General features: G+C 52.2%; 1 protein-coding gene across 1 annotated transcript in view; it reads left to right on the top strand.

The window, feature by feature from the left end:
* The window catches only part of GRIK4 (glutamate ionotropic receptor kainate type subunit 4), a gene marked incomplete at its 5' end in the record, with an annotated part of 314,312 nt that overhangs the window by 194,794 nt on the left and 94,390 nt on the right, over window positions 1-25,128 (top strand). Inside the window, 3 exons of the mRNA XM_081241422.1 lie at window positions 5,836-5,997; window positions 15,153-15,305; window positions 16,187-16,291. Coding sequence (XP_081097548.1) covers window positions 5,836-5,997; window positions 15,153-15,305; window positions 16,187-16,291 — 420 coding nt within the window. The remainder of the gene's footprint in view (window positions 1-5,835; window positions 5,998-15,152; window positions 15,306-16,186; window positions 16,292-25,128) is intronic.

Below are 25,128 nucleotides of genomic sequence, written 5' to 3'. Positions count from 1 at the left end.
AAGTGATACAAGCACATAGAGCACTGGGTCTGGGTCTGTTTACAGCTGTGTGGCCATGGGAAAGCGACTTCACTCCTCTGGGTCTCTGCTCCTTCCGCTGTAAATGGGCGCTAATAACTCCCGTGCCATAAGGCTGCTGTAAGGATGGATTGAGATCATGCATGTGAAGTGCTTAGTTCTGCCAGGCACACAGTTGGTTGTCAATAAATTGTCTCAGTTATTATTATTATAAGTATTGCTTTGTTAGAATTATGTATGGTTGGAAGATCTGGAGCTTCAACTCAAGGCTTCTGTCTCGACACAAATAGCCATACCAAGCAATTTAGCACCTTATGGTGACTTGCTTAGCAAAACTTTTCTCATTTGACAAGTAGGTAAGGATAACTTCTTGCAGAGCGAGGGGGGAGAGAAGAAGGCAAGAGAAGCCCCCAGGCCAGATAGTTCCCTTTGTCAGGACCCACCTAGAGTGTGGAGACCAGGAGAAGGAAGGAGAAGAGACAGCGTGGAGGATGGACTGCACTGTGTGTGAATTAGCCCTGCAGGGTGGATGTTCTGATCTGCATTGTACAGGTGAGCAGATCGAAATTCAGAGAGGTTACCGGCCTGCCCAAGGTCACCCAACCAATATGTGACGAGACAGGATTTGAACCCAGGACTGTCTTATTTCAAAATCTCTTTCTACCATATCCTGCCATCTCCTGATGAGACCGCCACATGGCTTAACTCCAGGGGGCGCCATTCACATTACCATCGATGTGAACGGCAGCTGGGAGTTGTGCCATGTAGTGGCCACGTCTCCCGAGATCAGAGGGGCAGTTCGCTTAATGGGCGACTGCAAAGGAGAAATGATGAAGGCCTGACCTGGTGGGATTGGAAAGTTGGTGGCACAGCGGTTGAGAGTCCGCCTGCCGATGCAGGGGACACGGGTTCGTGCCCCGGTCCGGGAAGATCCCACATGCCGCGGAGCGGCTGGGCCCATGAGCCATGGCCACTGGGCCTGCGTGTCCGGAACCTGTGCTCCGCAATTGGAGAGGCCACAGCAGTGAGAGGCCCGCGAACTGCAAAAAAAAAAAAAAAGAAGCGGGGGTTGAGGCTGCCTTTGAAGTGTCTAGCTTAAGTGGCCCGGGTGATAGTCATGCCCTAGGTGGGTTAGAAATAGGGAAAAGAAATAAGGGAGAAGGGGCTGCTGAGAGGAGAGAATACAATGCCTTTCCCCCACTTCCCCATTTCACCTGGACCCAGGCCTAGGCAGCAAAGGGTTAGGAGATGGACTTGACCCCAGGACATGGTCTGGACCTGTGCTTTTGCTTTCCTGCTTTTCTCCTTAAAGGCAAGCACAGGAGCTGAGTCTGGATCATGAACAGCTCTTGCGCTTTTAGCTCTAGTCGGCCGACCTTGCTCCTGGCCCGGTGGATGAGCAGGCTGTAGGGCCATGGGGTGGTCCCTGCAACGGACTGGTGAGTGGACGCCGGTGGGCAAACCAAGACATTGGAAATGTCACAGCTGCTGGAGAAAGTGAGGGTCACTCAGCTGAGCCACGGCGCCCACGTGGCTCTCAAGCCTTTATGCGTGCCGCATTCCTTGCAGGCCTGTTCTGAACACCCTTCATTCCAGGTAACACTCCCCTGTATTCACTTGTGGCCATGACATGACCTTTAAGTGCAGTTACTCAGTCCCTTGAAAATCACTGTATACAGAAGGACACACACACACACAAACATGCTCACATAGGCTCACACATACACAAACGTGTGCACATTTAAAACTTTTTAAATGAGGCCCAGTGATAAGAAAACAAGCTGTCAGGAATTTGCTTTTCAAAACATAAGAATGTAACTTCCAGAGGGCAATCAAGGGGTGGTACCAGTTCTGCTCATGTTCTTACACCTTCTATAGGGGTAAAACCATGAGCAGAGCCAGGCGTGCTGAGGACCCCAGGACATTGAAACGTCTTCCATCAACAGCCTTGACCAATATTTAACAAACAGCTTCTAGGCATCAGGCCCTATGCTGGGTGCAGTGTGGGGTTCGAAAATGGGGCAGACACATCCCTGCTCCCAGGAAAACACAGGCCTTGGGCGCAAGAGGACACAGGCATGAAAATATGTTGGCACCACAAGCACTGTCACAGAGGCAAGCACTCTTGGGGTAATTGAAGACTTGATTTTGGTCTCTGTGCCACCACTCGGCCTTACCAGGCGGCCATTGGCTCTGTTCTTCACCCTGGTCCCCCTGGTCTCTTGATGATGATGGAATCCACTGCCTTTGGGAGTGGGGACCTTGAGATTTTCCTTCCCGGGACATTTATAAAAAGAGAATCAAGGTCCCCGTGAGAACCTGATCCACTCCAGGGCTCCTAACACTTTGTCATTTCAGTTAAGGTCACAGCCAGCTGGGCAGCGTGGCTGGGGGAGCACAGGGCACCTGAGTGAGGCCAGGGTACATACATGGCTAGAGCTCATGGTGGACGACAGGAGCCAGAGGGCCTTTACTCCCCTCCCGTTCTGAAACTGGTTAATTTTATGTACTACCCTCTCAGCTTAATGCCTCCACCACTTGGTTTGGGAGTTATGATACATGTTTCCCTGGATATACTTAGAGTAACATTTCCCACCGGACATTCTGTAGAAGGCTCCTGCGAGACATTCATAGATTTGGGGCGGAAAAGTGTTCCATGGTCAATACGTTTGGAAAGTTCTGGGTTAAGCAAAATTAAGCTGCTTTACTGTAGGACTTCTTTAACCCTTTAATGTGCTAGTGTGCATTGTGAATCTTGAAAAGGTGACTAGAACACGCAGTGTTTGCTCACCTTATTTGAATATGGGACCTTGTTTTCACAAAACGTCTGTTAACGCCTCCCGGAAAAGCTAGTGTCCTGAGGAACACACTCTGAAAAATACTAGAGCTTAGAAGATTTTCTTTGCGTACAGACTGGCGGTGGTCAGCTGTTTCCCATATTTGCTTAGATACCAGGCTTCAATAGCAGCAGGAGAGTGTAAGTCAAGACATAAAGAAGCATTTCTTAACTGTGAGGATGCTTAAAGAATAGAGCCTGGAATGTCCTGGGAAATTACGGTAAGAGAACACGCCACCCCTTTCTTGTCCTTTTACAAGCTCTCCCATGGGGCATTATAAATATAATGGATTATCAAGGAAGCTCCTGGATCTTTTTATCTTAAGGGGGCCTTTGAAAATAGGATATAATTGGGGGATGAGAAGGTAGGAATTAAAAGGCAGGAAGACAGGCTGGCTGACTTCTGGAGGGGCTGTCTCTAAGTGTCTGTAATTCATTCATTCATTCTTACTCTGCCGGTCATGTGCATTTCAAGGAAACACCTTCCGAACTCAGGTTTCCAAGACAAGTGGAACTAAAGAAGCAGGGAGCCAGAAGCTGCCCGCGATCTCATGGTAGCATTTCGGTAACTGTCGCGTGTTGAACACTTCTTATGGGCCAGATGTGATACGCCTTGTGCGTGCATCTTACTTGAACAACCTCTGAGGTTGCTGTCATTGCGCCCGCCTTACTAAATGAGGATCTGAAGCCCAGATCCTGAAGGCCATACTTCCTGAAGGTCATACATTTCAGTATAGTGTGGGACGTGGATTTGAACACCGAAGCCCTTACCGCGTATCCCCTCTACTGCCACTGTGCGTCTGTAGACATCACAGTGTCGGGGATTCTTGACACGGGCCTCCTTCCACCAGGCTGTGCGTGTGAGGACAGGGCGGGGCGTGATGAGCTGCCCACATTGACAAGGAAGCCGAGGGAGAGGGGACGTCTCCCTCCACATCAACCACAGCTGGGGAGGCCCCTCGGTTGCCTGACGGCAGCCTGGCTCTGCACCCTGCCACCTCCCCCTTGCCAGGTGCATCTCTTCTCATTAGCCATCTGTCCCCTCGTGTCTGCTGATAGCCCACGGCGCATGGGTAGCTGCCCTATTAGGGAGACAGGAGATAATATCAGCTTATGAATCAATACATTCTCTCGCACGTCCGTGTTCCCCTGGCGAGAGTGTGGCAGGATCCAAAATACACTTAATCCTCATCCCACTCCACGCTGTCAGGGATTGGTGGCTCCAAAGGAATCTTTGTCACTTCAGTCTGCAAGCTGCAGCTAATGAGGATAGACTCCAGGCAGAGCTCAGGTCTGTGGCCCAAGGGCTTGGCCGTGGCCGTGGCCGTGAGGGAGGATGCTGGGGACGTGCCAGGGGCCTGGAGCGGCTGAGTCTTAAGACGAGGAGGCCTCCTGAAGGAAAGTCACGTTTCTGCTCAGCCACAAAGTAAGCCCAAGGCCCCTGCCATCGGTCCTGTCAGGCTGAGTGGCTGATGGCTTAGTCCTGGGGTCTAACAACCACGTGCCCACCAGGCGCAGAGCTGTGTGCGAGGCACGTGGAATGAACGTGTGATGAATGTGAATTCAACGCACAAGGATGGCCTGACCCGCATTTGAAGGCATTATTCCAGGAGCAGGAATTGGCGAGCCGAAGAGCCCACACCCTCTTGCCTGGTTTCCCTGTATAGGGCCAAGGTGGGTCTTGGGAGTCCAGGGCTCTGAGCTCAGCCCTGCCTGAGGAGGGGGATTCTTCTCCCTGTGACAGTATCTGGCCTCATTGAGACTCACGCCTGCAGGTTTTAGCTGAGTGAACACGTGGCCCCAGCCAGGTGATCGGGTGAGGGCCACGCCTCCTGGGAGAATTCCTTTGAGCTTCTAAATGTCACTGCCCTACATGGGGTTTCTCTGACTGCCTCATCTCAAGTAGCAGCCCCATCCTAACCCCCCATAGATATCTGAGAGTATATGTATGTATTTGTCTAGTTACAATCTGTCTTTTCCCCAAAGCTTCAAGTTCCTGGACATCAGGAAATGTGTTTCTTGTTCACATCTTCTGTGTCTAGAACATCCTCTGTGCCCGTGTCTGGCACATAATAAGCACTTAAATGTGTGTTAAATGAGTAAACAATAGTAATAACAAATGAAAGCACAGCCCTACCTGCAGACCTTCAGGTTGAGATTCTTAGCAAACTTGATCTTGTCACTCGTCTGCTGACAGTGCCCTCAGGTTCCATCACTACAGGATAAAGTGCAAGCTCCCCAGCCTGGCAGCCGGGCCGCTGTGCTCCGGCCCCTGCTGACGTCTCCAGCCTCATGTCTCACCGTCTCCCCACCCACATGCCTCCTGGTGCTGACCCAGTGACTCCCAAACCTTGGTGTGTGTATGACCTTGGGCCCTGCTGTAAATGCAGACTCCTGGGCCTCGGCTCCCGAGATCCAGATTCAGCTGGTGTTCGGTGGGGTGCAGGGATCATCACTTTTTTTACAGATACCTGGGTGAGTCTGATGGCAGGTCTTCTGCGGACACACTTTTGAGGAGCGATGCTTCTGTCAAAGTACACTGCAGGCGCCCACGCACTGTCTCACCTCCATGCCTTTGTATCCATGGTGACTTGTCTGGAATAGCCTTTGTCCATCCACATTTTCTACCCAGAAAACGCCTAGGCATCCTTCAAGACTCAGCTCATGGGTCACACCTTCTGCAGACCCAGTCCTGCCTCCACAATCTCATTTGTGTTTTTCTTTCTCTCTCCACCCAGAGCATCGTACACATGCCTTTCTTAGAGATCTTTCTGTTTCTTTCTCTCTTCTCCCTCCTGGCACCTCAACACTGTGAGCTACTTGAAGAAGAACGCTCCGTTATCTCTGGACCCTGACACCTAGCAGAGTGCCTGGCCAGGATGCCCGTGTAGCTAGAACGCACTGCCCAGCTGTGCTCCTGCAGAGCCCCCCCCACTCTTCCCTTCCTAACCCTGCTCTGCTCTGCCTGCTGCGTCTTTCAGGAGTTCTCGCTCCAGAGGATGGACAGCCTCGTGGACGATCGTGTCAACATCCTGGGATTTTCCATTTTCAACCAGTCCCATGCTTTCTTCCAAGAGTTTGCCCAGAGCCTCAACCAGTCCTGGCAGGAGAACTGTGACCATGTGCCCTTCACGGGGCCCGCAGTAAGTGCCCACCAAGCCCCTCCCTGGTGCCCCTTTGCCACCACGCACACCCCCTCCGTGGGCCAGACATCCCAGATACAAGAGCCCCTGGACTCCAGCCTTCTCCAGGCCCAGCTCAAAAAGAGGCTGTAGAAATGCTGGGAAGCAGTCACCAGGGACATGTTTGGGGAAGTGGGGAGCTGTGAGCAGCAAGCGTAGAGGAGTCAGCAGGGAGAGAGGCCCCGACTGGTCACGTAGTGATGTCTGTGGCCAGCCTCCTGATGATGCTGTTGCTGAGACCCGCCTGAGTTCAGGATCCAAGACTCTTACCATTGGAAAGGGCTTCAGCTGATCTGTTCCCTCATTTCTCAGACAGACTGAAGCCCAGGCTGGGAATGGGGGTGAGAGACGAGGATGCGGGGCTCTTGTTCAAGGGCACACACCAAGCCTTTTGCAGGTGAAACTAGATTCTGATACTCCTGGTCCAGTGCCCTTTCATCTCCATGGACCACTGCCCCTGGTAGAGCTTGTCCAGAGAGACTTCCTTTGTGCCTTCACCCGTGTGTTTCCCCCATGCACTTCCTTCCCCTCCTTTTGTGATGGAGACAGAGGTTTCCCTGGCTGTTCTCCACTGGGTCTGATGTCCTTACTCTGTGGGGCAGCTCAGGAAGGTCTGCTCGTGTCCATTTGCTAAATGACAGGTTCTCAGGGGATGAGGTGGCGTGGCTTTCTACATCTGTCCTAGCCAGGTTACATTTGAGCCTCCCAAAGCCCCATAAAGCAGCTCATGTGATGCTCACATAACTTTCCAAAGGGTCAGAGCTCATGCAAAGCTCGAGGAGCTTTCATCAGGGAAGCGGATGGGAGAAGGAGGCATGAGAACTTGAGTTGCAAGGCTCTTAAGTTTACAGAGCACGTCCCAACAGGGTGTTTTAGAGCTGAAAGAGGGAAGATTCCATAGGAAGGATTTGGCAGGGGTGAAACATCTGAAAGACGGGAGTCCTCACCCCCAGGGGCTCAAGGGACAGTGAGTATTTCCTCAAGCATATGGTAGGGGTAGGACCAGGCTCACCCCTTCTGGCAGGAGTACAGCCCTGTGCTCCTGGTCTTGTCCGTGGGTCTTGCAGTCATGACTCCGGTATTGTAATGAGGTGCTGACACACTTCAAAGGCTCACAGCACAGGATCAGGAGAGAAAACAAAACCTGCCACCTCCTCTCCAACCCGAAGCGTTCCATATTTGGCTTTGGCCAAGTGAAATTAAGGGTCCCAGTGCCACACTGCTGATGTCCCTCTGAGGGTTTCAGCCCTTCCATTCGTGCTCACATTGACCACAAACAGGCAGATGGGAAGCCCTTGGTACCTGCCTCATAAGGAACCAACACCAAGGCCAGGCAGTGCCACTCACAGGGCTGTAGGGCCAGCTCTGTCTGTGCTCACATGTGCTGAAAAGAGCACTTGCCTGAGAGGCACAGGACCTGGATTCAAATACTGGCTATGCTATTTTCTTGCTGTGTGATCTCAGGTAGCTGTGTAACCCTTCTGGGCCTCAGGTTCTTTTTTCCCTAATTTTGGGCAGTTATGCTTGACCATGTTAGAGGATTGTTGTGAAGGTAAAATGGGATATGCTTCCATCCTCAGTTCACAGTTATTCACTGAATGAGTTTATTTAACATTCCATCTGCCAGACACTGGGAGAAGCATTAGTAAATATATCAGGTAGCTTTTGCAACAGAAATGCTGTGTAACAACCTACCCTCAAATCTCACCAGCTTACAGCAATGAACGTTTATGTAGCTCGTGCATCTGAGGGTCAGCTAGGGATCCACTAGTCTACACTGGCTCAGCAGGCGGCTCTGCTGACCTGGCTGAGCCCACTCAATGCCTGGGGGTCGGCTGATCTAGGCTGGGATGGCTCTCATCCTTCTCCTGACCCAGCAGGCTAGCCTGGTATGTGCTCCTGGTGGTGGCAGGAGAGCAACAAAGCAAGTGGAAATGCACAAGACCTCATAGCCCTAGGCTCCCAGGACAGGCGCACTGTGACTTCCACTTCATTTCCTTGGCCAAAGAATGCCACATTCACAAACTCAGAGTCAGGGAGTGAAGAAACGGACCGAATGCGGAACCACTGATGCTTGAAATTATCCCGCCCTGACCTCTTCTGCCTCCTCATGGCACCCTAGTAACAGACAAGAGTGGTTGTGCATCCCTTTTTGACAAATGAAGAAACTGAGGTGAAATGAGGAGAGCCGGGGCCTGCCGAGGGCCTCCAGAGGATGGTGCTACAGCGAAGCCTGGACTGTAGCTTACAGAACCTTCCAGCCATGGTCTCTGTGGCCTCTGAAGGGAAGGTGATCCAGCAACTCCTCACCTGGAAGCAACAAATCTTTCTCGAGGCTTCTCGCTTCAACATCTACCTTTAGTCTTCTCGCTTCAGCATCTACCTTTGGCAAAGCGGTGCCTCTTCCCGTCCCTTTGGGGACAGAAATTTCCAGTGCAAACAGTCCAGCTCTTTCATCTGCTGGGGAGCCGGAAGGTGAGAAAGAATCAGTTCCAGGAAAGCGCAGCCCCTTTGTCTCCCCATCCAGCTTTCTAAAGAGGCTGTACCCGCTCCTGTCTCGGAGGGGCTGCTCTCCTGCCCCTCCCTTTCCTCCAAGGTCCTCTCCCTTCTCCCCCCACCCTCCATCGGTTCCATTCTCTTTTCCTTCTCATCTCCTCCCCTCACTCTTCCCTTTCCACTTTCCTCTGTCACCATAACCTCCTTCCTTTCTTTCTCTTTCTGTTCCCCTCTCTCTCCTACATGCCACGTTTTCTTTGCATTTTCTTCTGTCTCATTTCTTTTCCTCCCAACTGGAGTGTGTCTCCCTCTCTTCCTCATCTTCCCAGTCGGCCCATGATATTCCAGTTGCAGCTCGCTGGAACGGGGGCCCAGTTGCAAGGGCACAGAGAGGGAGTGGCTGAACCGAAGGGTGACCACCAAAGGAAAAAGCTCAGTGCTGCGCCCACCAGGCTGTGTCCGCCAGGTGGCTGCCAGCGAGCCACAGACATGCTTCTTGCCGGAGGTGATGACAATGACGGAAGACAGCGTCGTGAAGGGAGACACAGCCCCTCTAATTTCACGTGCCCATCCCATTCATCACGCGGCAAAGAACAAAAATCGTGGAAAATCATTAAAATTACAGATGGCTAGATGAAGTAATTAGAATTTAGGCTAAAACAGCTGTTTGTAATTAAGTGTTTATTTCATCGAATAAAACCCAGATTGTAAGAACTACTCCATGAGATTTTAACGGTTCCTGTCCTGGTATTATGTTGGGGGGCAGGGTTTAAGCGACAGAAGTTCTGAGACAAACGGACATCCAAGAGGACTCTGGGAATCCAGTGATCTGGGGGGTGTCGGGGAAGATGAGGGTTACAGGTGTGAGTTTAGAAGACATTCTTATTTTTATTTGGATGAGTGGGGGAGAAACTCAGCCGCTATTCCCTGATTGATTCATCTTAATTTATACAGTCTTTCATTCCCCTGAACAATTTACAAACAGCTCAAAAGAAGATAACAATGAAGAAACAAATGAAACTACAAAAACAAGAGAATCGAGGGTGTTTGCCAAGCAACATATCAGAGCCAAGAAAGGAGAGGATTTTAAATGAAGGTTGAGTCATTTGGGGGATTTAATATTTAGAAGAGACAGGACAGGAGAAGCAGAGACAACTCCCAGAGGCACACACATGCCGATGGGGAACAGAAACCACAGAAAGACAGTGAGGGCTCGTGAAAGGGAAGCAGGATGGACGACGGGAAGGGGCAGGGATGGTGAGCACTACAGGCCCAGCCCTGGAGACATGGATGGAGCGCTATTTGGGTACCAGAACTTTTCCCCAAACGCTTTCCAGAGCTAAATTAGTAAATAATAGTAGAGGAAGAAAGCAATTCGGAGAGCAAAAAAGGTGCTTTGGGATGGAGACCCTCAGTGAGATGTAAAAGTTGACGAGGCAGAGATTAGATTACAGGCTCTCACACCATCGGAGGTGAAATTGGCAATGGTGGACGGGGTGGGGGGAATAAGCTGGAGGAGTGTGGATGGAAGACAAGGTTTCAGAGAAGCAGTTGGAGGATCCCAGTGAGAGGCCTGGGCTGATTGCCAGGAGCCTGTGAGAGAGGAGCCGGCCGGTGATCTACAGAGGACCCTTAGGAGACTGAGCTGAGAAAAGATGTTCAGGACTTAGGAGGTTTCAGGAGCTCAAATCAGCCCAAGCTGAACTGCAGAAAGGACCCATGAAGCCCAGAGCACACTGGGGACACATCAGCTGTGTCACCTCTCTGAAGGCAAGATACAGCTGGAGGGGAGACAGGGACCTTGATGATGTCCCTTCCGGGCTTCCCTGGTGGCGCAGTGGTTGAGAGTCCGCCTGCCAATGCAGGGGACACGGGTTCGTGCCCCGGTCCGGGAGGATCCCACATGCCGCGGAGTGGCTGGGCCTGTGAGCCATGGCCGCTGAGCCTGCGCGTCCGGAGCCTGTGCTCTGCAATGGGAGAGGCCACAACAGTGAGAGGCCCGCGTACCGCAAAAAAAAAACAAAAACTGATGTCCCTTCCATCCGCTTCCTCCTTCCCACCCCCAGCATCCTTTGCTGGAGCTGTAATTACTAGAAGCACTCGAAGAATCGTGAAGGCCCCAGAGTTCAAGATGCCAAAGAACACTGCAAACAGACACACGCCGATTTCCCAGCATCTGGATCATTTGCTAATAAGGGAGCATCAGCCGAGAAAACCACGTCCCAGACGGAGTGGGAATAGTGGCAACCGTGTGGCAGGAAGAGCTTGGGGCTGGTGGGAGGATGTGAGCAGTGGCATGGTGAGCTGTGTCTGCAGATCTCCGGGGACCAGCACGCAGCCTCGTGAGAAGAAGAAGGGGGGTTAGAGAGGGGATAAGGCCAGGCCTCTCTGGGGGCCTGCCCTGAGCCAAAGGGGGTCCCCAAGGCCTCGGTACCAGTTAGGATGCTCTGAGATTCAAGTAACGGAAGTCCGGAATGAAACGGTCTCTTACCAAAAAGGAAGGGTGTTATCACGTGTCACAGGAAGTCCAGAGGTAGGGCAGATCCTGGAGCGATGTCGTTGGAAACCCAGGTTCCTTGCGTCTCTGCTCTGCGCCCTTGGTGTCAACTTCATCCTCAGGATGGCTGCGGCAGGTCCAGGTGTCACGTCCAGACCCAGTAATGTCCAGAGGAGGAGGAAGGACAGCCTCTCCTCGAGACAGGAAACCCGTCTGAGAAGCCTATCGCTGGAGCCCCGCACTCCAGGCCTCAGTTCGTGTTTCATTGGTCAGAATTGGACCACCTGCTCAGTCCCGAATCCCATATTGGCAGGGGGGATGGGATGACTCTTGGACCGCTCAGGCTCACCTGGGAGCGGGGGCTGGGACCCCTGAAGCACATGGCTGCTTGGGGGAGGGGAGGACACCTGCAGGAAATGGGGGTTCTGTTAGGAGGAAGGGGAGAGTGGGTGCTGGGGGGGCAGCTGGTGGTACCCTTCCACTGCCCCCTCTGTCCTGCCCTTATAGTCCTGTTCCAGTAGAGGCCCCCAAGTGGCTCTTAACTGAAGGGCTAACTTGAGGACAACCAGTCAGACCACGAGGTAAACTGGGTGATGACTAAGCCTAGGGCAGCAGAGAAGCCTGCCTAGCACCCTTCCCCGTGCCCAGCTCTGGCCGAAGAGTCTCAGGCTCGCATCTGCTGTTGAGAAGGTAACTGCATCCAGGAAGATTGCCCCATGCTGTCCTGGGAGGCGAGGCACGGATAATTCTGATAGAGCAATGACACCCTCCGGCTTCTCCAGAGGAGTCTTGCCAGGAAGGGAGGGGGAAAGAGTGCTGCAGAGAGGGGCGGAAAGCAGCCTGGAGAAAGGGGTGCTGGGCTTCCAGTCTAGTCCTGTCCTGGCTGAAGTCCTGTCTTCATTTGTAAAATGAGAGGGTTGGACTCGTTGATTTCTAAGATCCCTTCCAGCTCTGACACGAGTGATTTTGAGAATCTCAGGATGGAGAGATTGACTGGGAGGCAAGGGAGACAGAAATTAGTTCACGGCATCACTTAAATAGCCCAACGGAAGGATGGAGAAGCAGGGTCAATAGGGGTAGCTACCTCTCCCTCAGGTAGATGTGTGTCCAAGCTGGAAAGGGAGAGTCTGTGGCATTCATAATTTCCATATGTCCTTTGGCGAGGAAATGTGAGAGGTCCATTAATAAAGGAGCCACTTGTGCTCAGGGGGAAATGAATTGTGTGCAAAGGACAAGACAGCTGTAGGCTTGCTGAGAAGCATCCAGCGCCACGCAGGTGAGCCTCGAATCAAGTGAAGGAGGAGCTCAGCTGCTAGGAGAAGGGCAGTGGGATGGAGAAGAGGATGCGGAAGGTGATGGATGAACTTGGAGGAACGTGGCTGGTTTTCACGGCTCAGCGGTACCACAGAGGTTTCCACTGACCCTGATCGTGCGATTTAGGTGCCCTTAACTGCTTGGTCTCCGGGTCACAGGTGGCCACAGCTGGCCACAGGTGGCTTCAGGACCGGGCCAGAAAGGAGGGCTGACTGATAGAGCTGGGAGGGCAGAAGACCCAGTGAAGGCAGAGGGGACACAATAGCTCACGCCTGGTGGGATGTCTCAGTGGAGAACAGGAGGTGCTGAGGTCTGCAGTACCCGCCTGATTGTAGGGGCTGAAAAGATGTGTGAAGAAAGGACAGAGGCGGCTGGAAGGAAGGAAAGAAGGAGCAAGAGAGGGGGAGAGGGGGAGGGGGGAGAGGGGAGGGGGGAGAGGGGAAGGGGGAGAGGGGGAGGGGGGACGGGGAGAGGGGGAGGGGGAGGGGAGGGGGAGACGGGGGTAGGGGAGAGGGGGAGGAGGGAGGGAGAGAGGGGGAGGGGGAGACGGAGAGAGGGGGAGAGGGGGGAGGGGAGACGGGGAGAGGGAGAGGGGAGACGGGGAGAGGGGGAGGGGAGAGGGGGGAGGGGAGGGGAGAGGGAGGGGGGAGAGGGGAGAGGGGGAGGGGGAGAGGGGGAGAGGGGGAGAGGGAGGAAGGAAGAACACGCTGGCCAGGCAGTTTTGCGTGCAAGTGAACTGGAATTGGGGCAGAGAACTTTATTTGGCTGTTTTTCCCTCTAATTGCCTTCTAGAAAGATTATCCAAAGTCAGCCCACCCAGTTCCCATGACAGGCCTTTTGGCCCAACGTGGAGCAAAACTGTGGGGAAATACATCCCTCTTCCCAGCCCATTCTCTGCCCCATCGCTCCCTGTTCTTGCTACTCCCCAGGGTCCTAGCTCAGCCAGCACGGGCTTCCTGAGCCCCTGCTGACGCCCGTGGGCACCTGGGGTGCATCACCCCGCCCTCGGGTATGGTGACCCCTGAGACTGGCAGTTTAGAGGGCACTTTTACTGACCCGTGAGGCGGGGGTGCTACCTCTTGTGTGCAGGAAACTTGCTTCCCCCGAGGTTCCCTCACTCAGCACGTAAGAGAGACCTGGGCGCTAGACTGGGGGTTCGGGGTTCTGAGCTTTGAGCTCTTTCTCCTGCACCTCCCTGACTCAGGCTGCTTATACTCTGTCTGGAGAGCTTGAAAAAGATCCAAGAGGTCACAAGCTGGTCTCTCTGCCTCCAGCCTTGGAGGGACCGGTGTCCCAGGGCCTGGCCAGCTAGGAGGGAGGTGGTAAGATGCCACATGGAGAGTGTTCTTGACGGGTTAGGCTCTGAAGGGACGGTGCTGATTGCCCACGGTGGTATGTCAGAGTTCAGTGAGGAATTTGCTTTGCACTGGGACCGTGGGTTGAATTCCAGAGCCCAACATCACACATCCCACGAGGAGGCCTCTGCCTGCCTTCCTGGGTCTCCCCTCAGGGCCCCGTACAGCGTAGACCCCGTAGTCATTCCCACTGGGTAGGTTCTCTTGTCATTAACACAGCAGAGTGTGGCCCCTCCCCAGATGGCACATTCCCCAAGGACAGGCGTCTTCTGTTCTTCTGGTCCTACACCTCCTCCCAGACACCCCAACCTTCCCCTCCCCAAAGCTTGCAAACATCCAGTTAACCGGATGTATGTTCAGGCTGAGCCTTGTGGGAAGATTTCACTCAACATTTAATTCAATTCAAGAAATACGTCTTGGGGGCTTCCTGTACACAGGGTCCTGGCTCTAGACGAGATGCAGGAGATAGAGATTGAGGTCCTGCGTGTTCCTGCCCTAAGCGCTGGCAGTTTCACAGGGAGGTGAAAATATGGACAAACAGCTGCACTAGCCCTTCCCCTGCCTTTAAGGCCCTCACAGCACTCTCCCCACCTCACTTCTGGTTTATTGCTTTCGGCCCTCCTCCCCCCCCCCACTTTGTCTTTGGCCCCGCAGTTCCCCCTCTGGAATGCCTTTCTCCTCTTCCCAGCTTCTCCCCACCCCCAGATCCAATGTCTTTCCTACCAAATCCTTCAGTGCTCAGTTCCAATGCTGAATCCTCCAAGAAACATTTTCTTGATCACCCAACCAGATAAGGTATCCTCTCTTTGGACCCCCCAAGAGACCTTTTGGCCCATGTCACTCAGTTTCATGTTACCTTTATTTGTTTCCTATCTCCCCATCTTACCTCCCCAATTCCACTCTAATCTATCACAGGAATAGGGTCTTGCTCACTGCTGGGCTTTGAACTGACCATATACTTCATATATGCCCATCATATTGAATAGTACAAAGTAGACTGTAATAGTAGGTACATTTAGGAAGAAACAATATCAAGGGGGTCTTCCAGGAGGAAGTGACCTTCAACTGAGCCTTGCAGAATGGGCAAATCTGAGGGTAGGGTTCCTTCCACCTCCTGAGATAAGCACCCGGCCCCTTCCTTGGGGCTTCTCAGATCAGTGGAAGATGTTACTTCCTGGAGAAAAGAGAGAATAGGACACCCTTGAAATCATTTGGGGCCCAAAGAGGTGGCTTGATGGTCCAGTTTCAGAGAAGGCTTGGCCACCATTGTCGCCTTGGGCCAGCACTGGACTCTTAGGGGAAGTGGACCCCAGAGGCAGGAGGTGGGCCCAGGGCATCAGAGACACACCTTTACTTCTTCGTTTTGCTTTTCTTTCTTCCTCCTCTTCTCCTTTCTTCCTCCTTTCCCTTTCCTTCCTTTACACCTGTCACTTCGTCTCTCTGCCCCCTCCCAGCTGTCCTCCGCCCTGCTGTTTGACGCCGTCTACACTGTGGTGACGGCGGTGCAGGAGCTGAACCGCAGCCAGGAGATCGGTGTGAAGCCCCTGTCCTGTGGCTCGGCCCAGATCTGGCAGCATGGCACCAGCCTCATGAATTACCTGCGCATGGTAAGGGGTGGGGGGGGCTCTGCGGGCCACACCCAGCCTGCGGGGGTTGGGAGGGACCACTGTTCAAGGCCCCTCACCTCCAGACCTCCCCAGTACATCACAGCCCCGGGTAAAACAGTGATCTGTGGTGACCCCATTGAGGGGATCATCAGTCACAGTTGTTCCCTAATCCCTAAAAGCCACCGAGAATCCATGGCGAGTTTGTTTACAGGGCAATGGACCTTGAGCCTTAGGCTGTTCGGGGGCCTCTGGATTCCAGGCTTGGAACGTGGCTCAGAGGTGGTCCCTGCAAAGCTCTGCACAAGTGGGGACAGATGGATGACGCTGTCATAGACTGTGGCCCCTCAGGGAGCTGCAGGCTCAACACTTCTGGCCTGATGCTGGGTTCCCCCGGGGTTCTCCCAGCCAAGCCGCCCCTGGTGGGATGGACGTGATTCTAGCCCACGAAGAAGCCATCTTCTGTCAGAGAAGCCTGGCGGAGAGTGGCTAGGATTTTGCAGTTAGAGTCAGGTTATCCTGCAGCTTGAAGGTGGGTGAGTAGCTGCCCAAGGAGGATAAATGCTATTCACAGCCAAGGAGGAGGAGCTCAGGGGGATCTGAGCTCAAGCTAGCATCTCAGCATCAAGTTGGTTTATGCAGCAGCTGTGAGGTCATTGGGGGTGGGGCATCCTTTCCTCCTCTAGCCCCGGCCAAGTCTGAATTGGTTCCAGAGACATCACTTGCATGGTCTGCAGATCCTGTGGCTGAGAGGTGGACAGGAGAATGGATCTTGATGGCTTCCCTTCTCTTGGGCATCCTTAACCAGCATGGTGGAATGCTTGCTTGGGGCCACATGGAAGGCGGGGCCTATTTGGTGCTGTAACTCACTCTCTCTTGGACAGGTAGAATTGGAAGGTCTCACCGGCCACATTGAATTCAACAGCAAAGGCCAGAGATCCAACTATGCCTTGAAAATCTTACAGTTCACAAGGAATGGTTTCCGGCAGGTAAGCCTGGCCATGCCGCCGTGGTGGCAGATCCCTCCTCCTCGTTCCTTTCTCTGTCCCCAGCCCATTTCTCCTTGGCACTCGGGATGGCCTCGTGCTCTCAGTTGTCCCCAGGAGCAGCAGGCTGTGTCCAGTGCAAGGCTCCTGGCAAGTCCTGGCTTCCCCCTTCCTGCACCAGGATCAGCCCATGTGGGTCAGGGGCTGCAGCCCCAGCAAAATAGCAAAAGAGAGGCAACCATGCTTTATGGCGGGAGAGGTGAGACAAGGGAGCATTGTATAAGGAGGGAATTCCCAGGTCTTCCCACTCTTTGGATTATTCTACTCCCTGAATCTCGTCCTAATCCTGGAACCAGGGTTAGACTCCAGCTTGCTTGCCCGTCACGTACAGATCAGATCCCGTAGGGCTGAGGAATCCCTTCGGCGTTCAGTTCTCTTCTGTCAGCTCTTTTCTGACCAACCCACCACGCCCATCTGCCATGCCAATCACACCTCTCCCCTCCGGGCTGCTCCCTGTTCACTCCGTCAGCTCAGGATGCTCTGTCCCCTGGAGCCCCTTTCAACTCCCTCCTCCTTTCTCATTCTCCTCCATTAACCTTCTCACTCTCCTTTCCTCTGCTTCTCTTACATCAGAGGAAACAGGGATTCTGGCAGTCACTCCAAGTGCCTCTCTGAAGGTCTCCAACCTCCCCATCACTCTAATAATCAACTCTTTATTTTTAGTGTATCCTTTCTCCAACCTTAAAGAGCCTGAGAAGTAGGAAAGGATGCACTAATTCGAGCAGGAAGCAGACATACTGAAGAGCCTCCTGCCTATCAGAGTGGCTGGCCAAGGAAACGCACCACTGAAGGGGTCACAGAGTCACCTTTTCAGGAGATTATGAAGGATCATCACCATCTTCTTCACCACCACCACCACCATCACCATCATCTTCACCACCACCATCACCATCACCACCACTGCTACCACCACCAACACCAACACCATCATCTTCACCACCACCACCATCATCTTCACCACCACCACCACCACCACCATCATCTTCATCACCACCACCATCATCATCTTCACCACCACCACCATCATCATTATCGTAGGAGCTTTCATTTATTAAGCTCTTACCATGGGCCATTTACCACAAGAAGTGTGTCATTTGTATTTTCTCATTTAATCCTACAAAGTAGTTACTTTTTATTCATCCCCATTTTACAAGTGAGGAAATTGAGGCTCCAGGAGACTGACTTGGCCTTGAACAATGTAGTAATGGCAGTTGGTTTTGAACTCAAGTACCTCTGATTCTAAAGCCCAAGTTCTTAACCATTATGACAAATTATGCATCAGAATAACCTTGGTAATTGTTTAAAATGCAGATTTTTTAGACTCCACCCCACAAGAATCTGATTGGGTAGACCTAGCAGAGGGCCCAGGATGCAACATCAGGCACCCAAGGTGATCCAGGTGATACCTTGGGCTGCGCTGGGAGGGCCGTCTCATCTGCATCCTTCCCCTTGGTCCTCGTGCCTGAAAGGCTCCAATTCAGCCCTTCTCACGGGGGCCAGTGGAGTTCCTTTTAGTAGGACAGTGATTATGCTGGGCCACGAGGCCAGGTCACCCTTCTTGGAAGATGAGAAAGTAAAAGACAGGAGTCCCAGACCAAGAGAGGAGCTATGTTAACGACTGCTCGTAGCTCAGGGCCGGAGCTACGTGATCTTTAAGCAATGACATCAGCAACATTTTTTCATAGCTTCCCAAATGGGGTGGGAGTTAGGTAGGCGGCCAGAAACTATGGGATTGAGGATCACAAAATGGTCATTTCATGTATGTAACAAATCATGTACCGACCCCTTCCTATGAGTCAGGCACTGTGCTGGGCATGCAGGAAACAAACCTGAAAAGGCACAGTCCCTGCACCGAGGCAGCCCACACTCTGGCGAGAGAGACTGACGGAAGAAATAGGTGCAATTTGGGTTATTAAACTCAAATCATGCCCTTGGGCTCATAATTCTCGGAACAAAGGAAGCCGCCTGCCTGTAGGAAAATTGTCAGGCAGACTTCCTGAGTCCCAGTGGGGATGTGAAGTAAAGAACATTTATTCATTTTTCCAATATATATATTTTGCGTGCCTGTAATGTTCCAGGCTGTCTTCTAGACAGAGGTGAAAAATGGGCTTAGTGTCTGCTTCCGTGGAGTCTGTATTCTAATAGGGGACAGACAGCAGGCAAACAAATACTATATAATACATCAGTAGAGGTACGTGCTACAGGAAAAGTGAAACAGGGTCAGGAAAAGGAAGGGCTGAGAGAGTAATGGGGAGAAGCTGTAGTTAGGGGAACAATGCCAAGCCCAGACCAACTCCATAGAAAGCCCAAGCTCAGGCTTTGAAAAATGCCCCTTGGCCTTCAGCCCTGCTTTGTGATGCTCCCTGGAAAGACACCACTTCCATCAGGCAACACCTGCGGTGACAGAGTTGGCTGGTGGCTCCAATCCCACCCTCTACTTGAAGAATAGCTCATTAAGCTCGGAGTACCTCTTCACCTTACCTGTGCTTCTCCACCAGCCGCCAGGCTGCAAGACCGCCTGAGTCATTAGGAAACAGCATCGCCGGCCACCAGCACCCATCCCTCAGCCCCACCCCAGTCCAGCAAGGGGTTCTGCTCGGAGGCATCCTACACAACAGCTGCTGCCCCTTCCGCAGCACCTATGGAGGGTAGGGCTTCTCAGACCCAGGTGTGCACAAGAATGACCAATGGTGCTTGTCTTAAAATGTACGTTCCTAAGCCCTACAGCTATGAATTGAGTGAGTAAAACTGGGTGCGTTCCAGGAATCTGCATCTTCTTCAGTAGCGCTCAGATAGATGATTATCATGCTGGTGGTCCACAGGCTGCCCTTTGACAAAGACATACTGCAGCGTCTACGCATAGAATTTTTTCTTGACCTTCCTGCATCCCACCCCCATCATCTTTCTGAGCTAATGTTGAATGGAATCTGCTACAGAAGTGACCATTAAAGAGGATGATGTCTTTGACCTTCCGCTACCCTAAGGGGCACACATCCTTGATTGGACTTATAAAGTCAATCACAGTCATCCTCTTTATTACCCATTTTTCTTCAACAAATCTGGTGACCACACCGCTGCTTTCCTGTCTGGCTCACGTGCCATGAGTAGCCGTGAGGACCCTGCAAGATGTATCATGGGCACAGATAGAGCTTTGCAGCTCTGGTCCCCAAGCTCTGGTCCCCAGGTCCCATCCCAATCACCGACCCAATCTTTGCCTCTTGACAGCTGTCCTTCCCCTGCTTATCACAGGATGAAGAAATGGTTTGGGGACCGATACTTAATTGGGCTTCTCTTCCAGTGTAGGAGGAATGTCAGTATCACTCTCTAATATTCTCTCAATTCCATCCAAGGTGATGCTGGCAGGGGAGGGGAGAGTGACAAGGAGCATCTCTTGAGGACCTGTTGTGTACCAGAAACTACATGGGTACTTTGCACAGGTCACTTCTGATCTGGAGGACAGCCCTTCAAAGTAGATAAACTCCCATTTCACAAGTGAGGAAACGGAAGCTCAGGGATGGTAGGTAACTTGGCCCAAGTCCACAAGTAACAAGGACTCTGGGCACAGCTGGAATTCACACTCAGGCTTGTCCAACTCCCAAGCCCATGCTCATGGGTCTCCCCCTCCTGGCTTTTCTCACTTTCCTGGAATCCCTAAGCCCCCAAATCAAAACACTTTCCCTTGCTGCCACCTGCTGCAAACCAGGACAGAGCCTGGCTCCTGGTGACCTGCTGGGCTGGGCTTTCTTGAGTAATGGTATCTTCTCATTTGGATTTGGTTTTGTTCTTTCTCTTCCTATCTGGGCGAGTGACTATTAAGAACTGGGTTTGACTATTTAGAAAGCACCATGCAGGGACCCAGTGGGTTGTAATGGTAAAATGTCTGACCCAAGTACCATATTCCCTGCAGTGGCTGATTAAGGGATTATTACCACTTTAAAAATAGTTTTTTAGAATTTAGTTTTTTTTTTTTTTTTTTTACCATTCAAAAAAATTACTGTTTTGATTCTGTTTGGAGAGGGTTTTCCATCTTGGAACTCTGTGGAGCTTCCACTGGAGCCTGTTTGGGGAAAAATGTTCCCTACAGTGTCCTGTAAGTGACACTTCCAAACCTGGACCAGGTTCACCAGCTCCAGCCCTCAGTTTTTGCCCCCAGTGTGAGTTATCTCATCTCCATCCCATATTCTCCCTCCCCATCCCACAAAAGATGTCCTGGGTGGTATTGGAATAGTATAATCTCCCTTCCTAATTTGCGAGAAATCATATTTGAAAGAGGCGAGGGGGAAAAAAGCACAGCCTTAGAGGGCCCTTAATCTCCTTCATTTTAACTTGATTTAAAGATCAGAGGTTCCAAGCAGGCCCCCAGAGACTTTGTTAGGGCTGTCATAAGATGAACACACCTTTCATCTGAGGATCAGAAATGGCTTAACAGGCTCTATTTAAGCCTTCGGGAGAGGGAGGGATGAGGCCGGGGAGTGTCTGTTGAGGGGGTTATCTCTAGCTAAAGATGAAAATTGAAACTTTTCCATTGGCTCACTGTATATCGCAGCAGGGTACCTCAACTTTCTTCCTCTGTGCACTGAGGATGGTAACCCCTCAGCATTTGGTCTGGCTAAGCTCAAGGATTATTGAAAACTAGATTTGCATAGCACTCTCTTCTGCTTGCCTATGGTTAGACAGAAAGCTGGCTCTGCTGACATAATAAGAATGGCTATCATTTATTGGGTGTCTCCTATAAGATGCACTGTGCTGGGTGTACTTAAAATTTCTCCTCTTTTTATCAACCATGCATAAAAGCTATTCTCTCCATCTGGCAAGCAAAGAAACTGAGAAAGTCATGGTCCTCATCCATTCAGCTAGTTAGTTCCAGGCTTGAGAACTGAGTCTGGGTCTAGCTGTTTTCAAAGTCCCTGGTCTTTCCACTCTGCAGAATTGCCCAGAACATGCTGGAGGAAACTCTGAGGCCTCTGGTCTAATCTTCCAACCCAGTGCAAGGATGTTCTCCACAGCATCCCTGAGGGAAACAGCCACACAGCCTCTCCTTGAGCATGTCCTGGGCTGGGAGATTCACCGCCTCCCCAGGGACACATTCCAGAATCTTCCAGGCACTGAGTTAAAACCTGCCTCCTAGTCCTGCCCCATTAAGCCACCCAGGATAATCAGCTTTCTCTCTTTTTACCAGCTCTTCAAATATTTAAAAATAGCTTGACTTCCCTTCATTTATTCATCCTCTTCTGAAACTTAGCATAAAAATTTTTTGAGCACCTACTTCGTGTCAAGGGCTAGAAATGCAAGATAAATAAGTCATGGTTCCTTCCAGAGCTCCTAGTCTTTGGGGAAAGGCAAAAACTTCAGACAATAATCACTGTCCAGTGCTTGAGTTGTTCTGCCCCTCTGATTGTTTTCCTCCCCAAACAGTGGCCCATAGCTGTTCCCAATGCGACACAGGTGACAAATCTTTCACCATGAATGCTTTTTGGTTTGCCTGGGGCTCTATTAAAACATAAGGCCCAACGTGGGTACCAGCTTCCAGATGGGGCAAACTGGCACAGAGCTGAGAGCGCCGTGGGACTTTCATCTTCCTCACTCAAAATACTCAGTTTCTATTCACCCCATTAAGTTGCTTACTGGAATTAGTCTTCAAATGTTTGATTCATTCTGAACTCTGGGACTTGGAGTCAATTAATTACTCCTCTTGCCCCTCTCCCTAACCCCCACTTCCAAAACACACAGGGTTATTGTCACGTGAACTTTTCATAGAAACCAGCCCTGAGCCACCTTTTCCTGGACCATGGATCTATTTAACTCTGTTCCCATGGAGACTGGCAGAGCTGGCCAGGAGTGGGCAAATAAAACACACTGTGAACCGAGAGCCATATTTTGTTTTCCAAAGCTGATACAAATTCAGCTTTCCAAGGGCCTGATTTCCTGGAATGACTTGAGTGTAGCTCTAACCAGATGCAGGAGGGTGGACAAGTGGCTTTTGTGAGTCACCCTTGCAAACCAAGAATTCAGGGATGCAGTGTCTTCTAGAAGGTTTGGGGAATCCATCTCCAGCTTCCCGAAGTTCCGGCAGGTCCCACCAATTGCTGGGAGGACAGGATGCCTCTCTTTGATCTCCTGTGCTGCCCTCTTCCCTGACAGAAGCCCACACACAGGCATGTCTGCCCCCTTTCCGGGGAGGTCTGGGTGGGATGCTCCAGCGTTTGTGGCCATAGAACGTGCTTCGGCTGCACCTCTGAGTAATGTAAAGACAGCTACACTTCTCATCGTGGCCCTCTCAGCCAGAACACCAGGAAGTGTGGCAGACCTGCTGGGGTCTCTCCCCGCTCCAGACCGCTTCTCCTACTTGAAAAGCAAAGAACAATAGAAAATCCTAAAAACACACTGTCAGGTGATGGTCTGTGTTGCCGTTGCCCGTACATGGCACTGGGGGGAACAGTGAGGACGGAGACACCCTCTCCGTGGACACATCACCCACCCCCGGCATCTGTGCCGGGTCCCCCACCCCTGTTAGTGTGAGCCTCTGGGACAGCTCAGATCCCACCTGCGCTAATGAGAAGTCATTAAGGCTCAGACAGGCTGCCAGTGGGCAAGCTGCTAGGAGGGCGCCTGTGATTGCTACTGTGGAATACATTTTCAATCCGAGGAGGGAGTTTACCATAAATATGCAGATCCTTTGAAGCTGCCTTTGTGGGTCCTGGCTCAGAGCACAGGAGTGGGGTTGGATTGCTGGAAATCAGGAGCCTCGCGTGCCAGCTCCCCGGCTGGGGGACAGACCTGACGAGAGAGGGCCGGCTAGGGGTGTTGCTTGGTGGGCCATTCCCAGAGACTTGGCCTTTTTTTTTTTTCTTTTTGCGGTACGCAGGCCTCTCACTGTTGTGGCCTCTCCCGTTGCGGAGCACAGGCTCCGGACGCGCAGGCTCAGCGGCCATGGCTCACGGGCCCAGCCGCTCCACGGCATGTGGGATCTTCCCGGACCAGGGCACGAACCCGCGTCCCCTGCATCGGCAGGCGGACTCTCAACTACTGCGCCACCAGGGAAGCCTGAGACTTGGCCTTTGATGAGGAAATTCTGAGGCAGCACGTTCTCCAGAGGGAGGGGAGAAAGAGATCCGTGGTCTGGGGGCTGCTGTGAAGGTTCCTGAGAAGTCACTTACTCCTTTTAATTAAGGCACCGGGAGAAGGGGGGGTTGGCGTGAGGTTTAAACTAGTTGACAGTATCTCGCAGAATATCCTACATTCTTAGGATTGGAGGAGACCTGAAGGTTACCAAGTCCAGTTCTCTCCACCAGAGAACGCAGATGGGAACGTCATTCCTGGGCCGAAAACCTCACCGTGGCCCCCATTTGCTTTCAGGGTAAATGGCAGCTCCAGAGCAAGGCTGTCACGTGCTGGTCCCTGCCTACCTTCGAGCCTCCTCCTGTGCCATCCCCCCTCCACTGCCCCATGCCTGTGCCCTCAGCCCCCATTTCTCACCCGGCCACTCCTGCTCATGTCTCCAGGGCTCAGGTCACAGAGTCCCTCCTCAGGGAGCCTCCAAGTGCCCCCTCTTATCTGCTCCCTGGGCCTGCCTCTACTGTAGCATGCTCACACTGCTGTTGCTCCAGGCTTGGGGACTCCGTGAGTACAGACCGCCCAGCTGGGAGTGGGGCTCAGCTTGGGCTGGGAGAAAAGATGCACCAGTGAACGAGGGACTGGGGTGCTAGGACCTGGGGAGGGTGCGGAGAGCGTGGGGACCGAGGATTTTGTCACGAGAATGTTCCAAAGCCACTGCTCCCCATTTGTCCAAGAGCGATTCCACACGACAAGCCTCCCCATTGGCAACTGGAATTTGAAAATTGGAATGGAAGGCCCCTGCGATCACTGATGCGTTTCTGCCTTTCCATTTGCTTTCCGTTCTCTAACAGCAATAGTCCTCTCGTTAATTAAAAGTCTATCAAGTGCCTCATCCTGTGAGGGCATCTGGTTCTCCTGGCCACCCCCAGGATGACTGACAGCCGAGGGGCCGAAGCGCTGGCTTCCGAAGGGTGTTGCCTGACGGCCTTCTCTCCTCCTGCCTCCCTGGCCCACAGACTTCTGGTTCTTTCTCCCAAAGCACAGGGACTTCCTGCTTATCAGCTTAGATGGAAAAGTCACTGATTATAGAAGCTTATTCACACATCAGCCGGCAAACAAATTAGAGCTACTTAAAATTTCAAACGGGGAGCTGCTTTTGGACACAGGAGCAGGGTTTTAAAGGCCTGCGTTTGAAATCTATTTCTTGTTATATGCCCGATCACGCAGCCCGCCTGAGCTCAGCCTGGGGAAGTTTGCCAGTTCTGAGTGAGTGCTTCCCGCGTCTCTTCAGCCGGCTCATGCCTGGGAGAGCTGCTAATTTAGTCTCAGGAAGCAGCCCGCATCAGTTCGCTCTGATGAGACACGGGGCAGGCTCCAGGCCAGAGGTGTGGGGAGCGCAGACAGGCGGGTGGGGGGAAGGGAAAATCCAGGGAGGTGAGAGGGAGCTGTATGCAGGGCAGGCACCGTGGGGACATGGAAGGGCTCAGGCCAGTGCCAGCTCTCGTAGCTCCCCACGTGCCGTTCCTCGATTGCATCCTCAGTAAAACAGCAACGACGGTCATCATAGGATCTGCTTTGTGCACGTCATCAAATTTTTGGGAGAACAAAATGAAATATTTTTTATAGGTGTGCTTTGAGGATTCCACTCTATTGTGCAAATTTTAGTTCTGCTGTCTGTCAGGGGGATGTCTGTCAATATATTTCTCTTTCTCTGCATGCAGTAT

Source organism: Mesoplodon bidens, assembly GCF_964165515.1.
Source record: "Mesoplodon bidens genome assembly, chromosome: 7".
NCBI lineage: Eukaryota > Metazoa > Chordata > Mammalia > Artiodactyla > Ziphiidae > Mesoplodon > Mesoplodon bidens.
The sequence above is the reverse complement of the archived record's forward strand: the minus strand, read 5'-3'. Positions and strand labels throughout refer to the sequence as shown.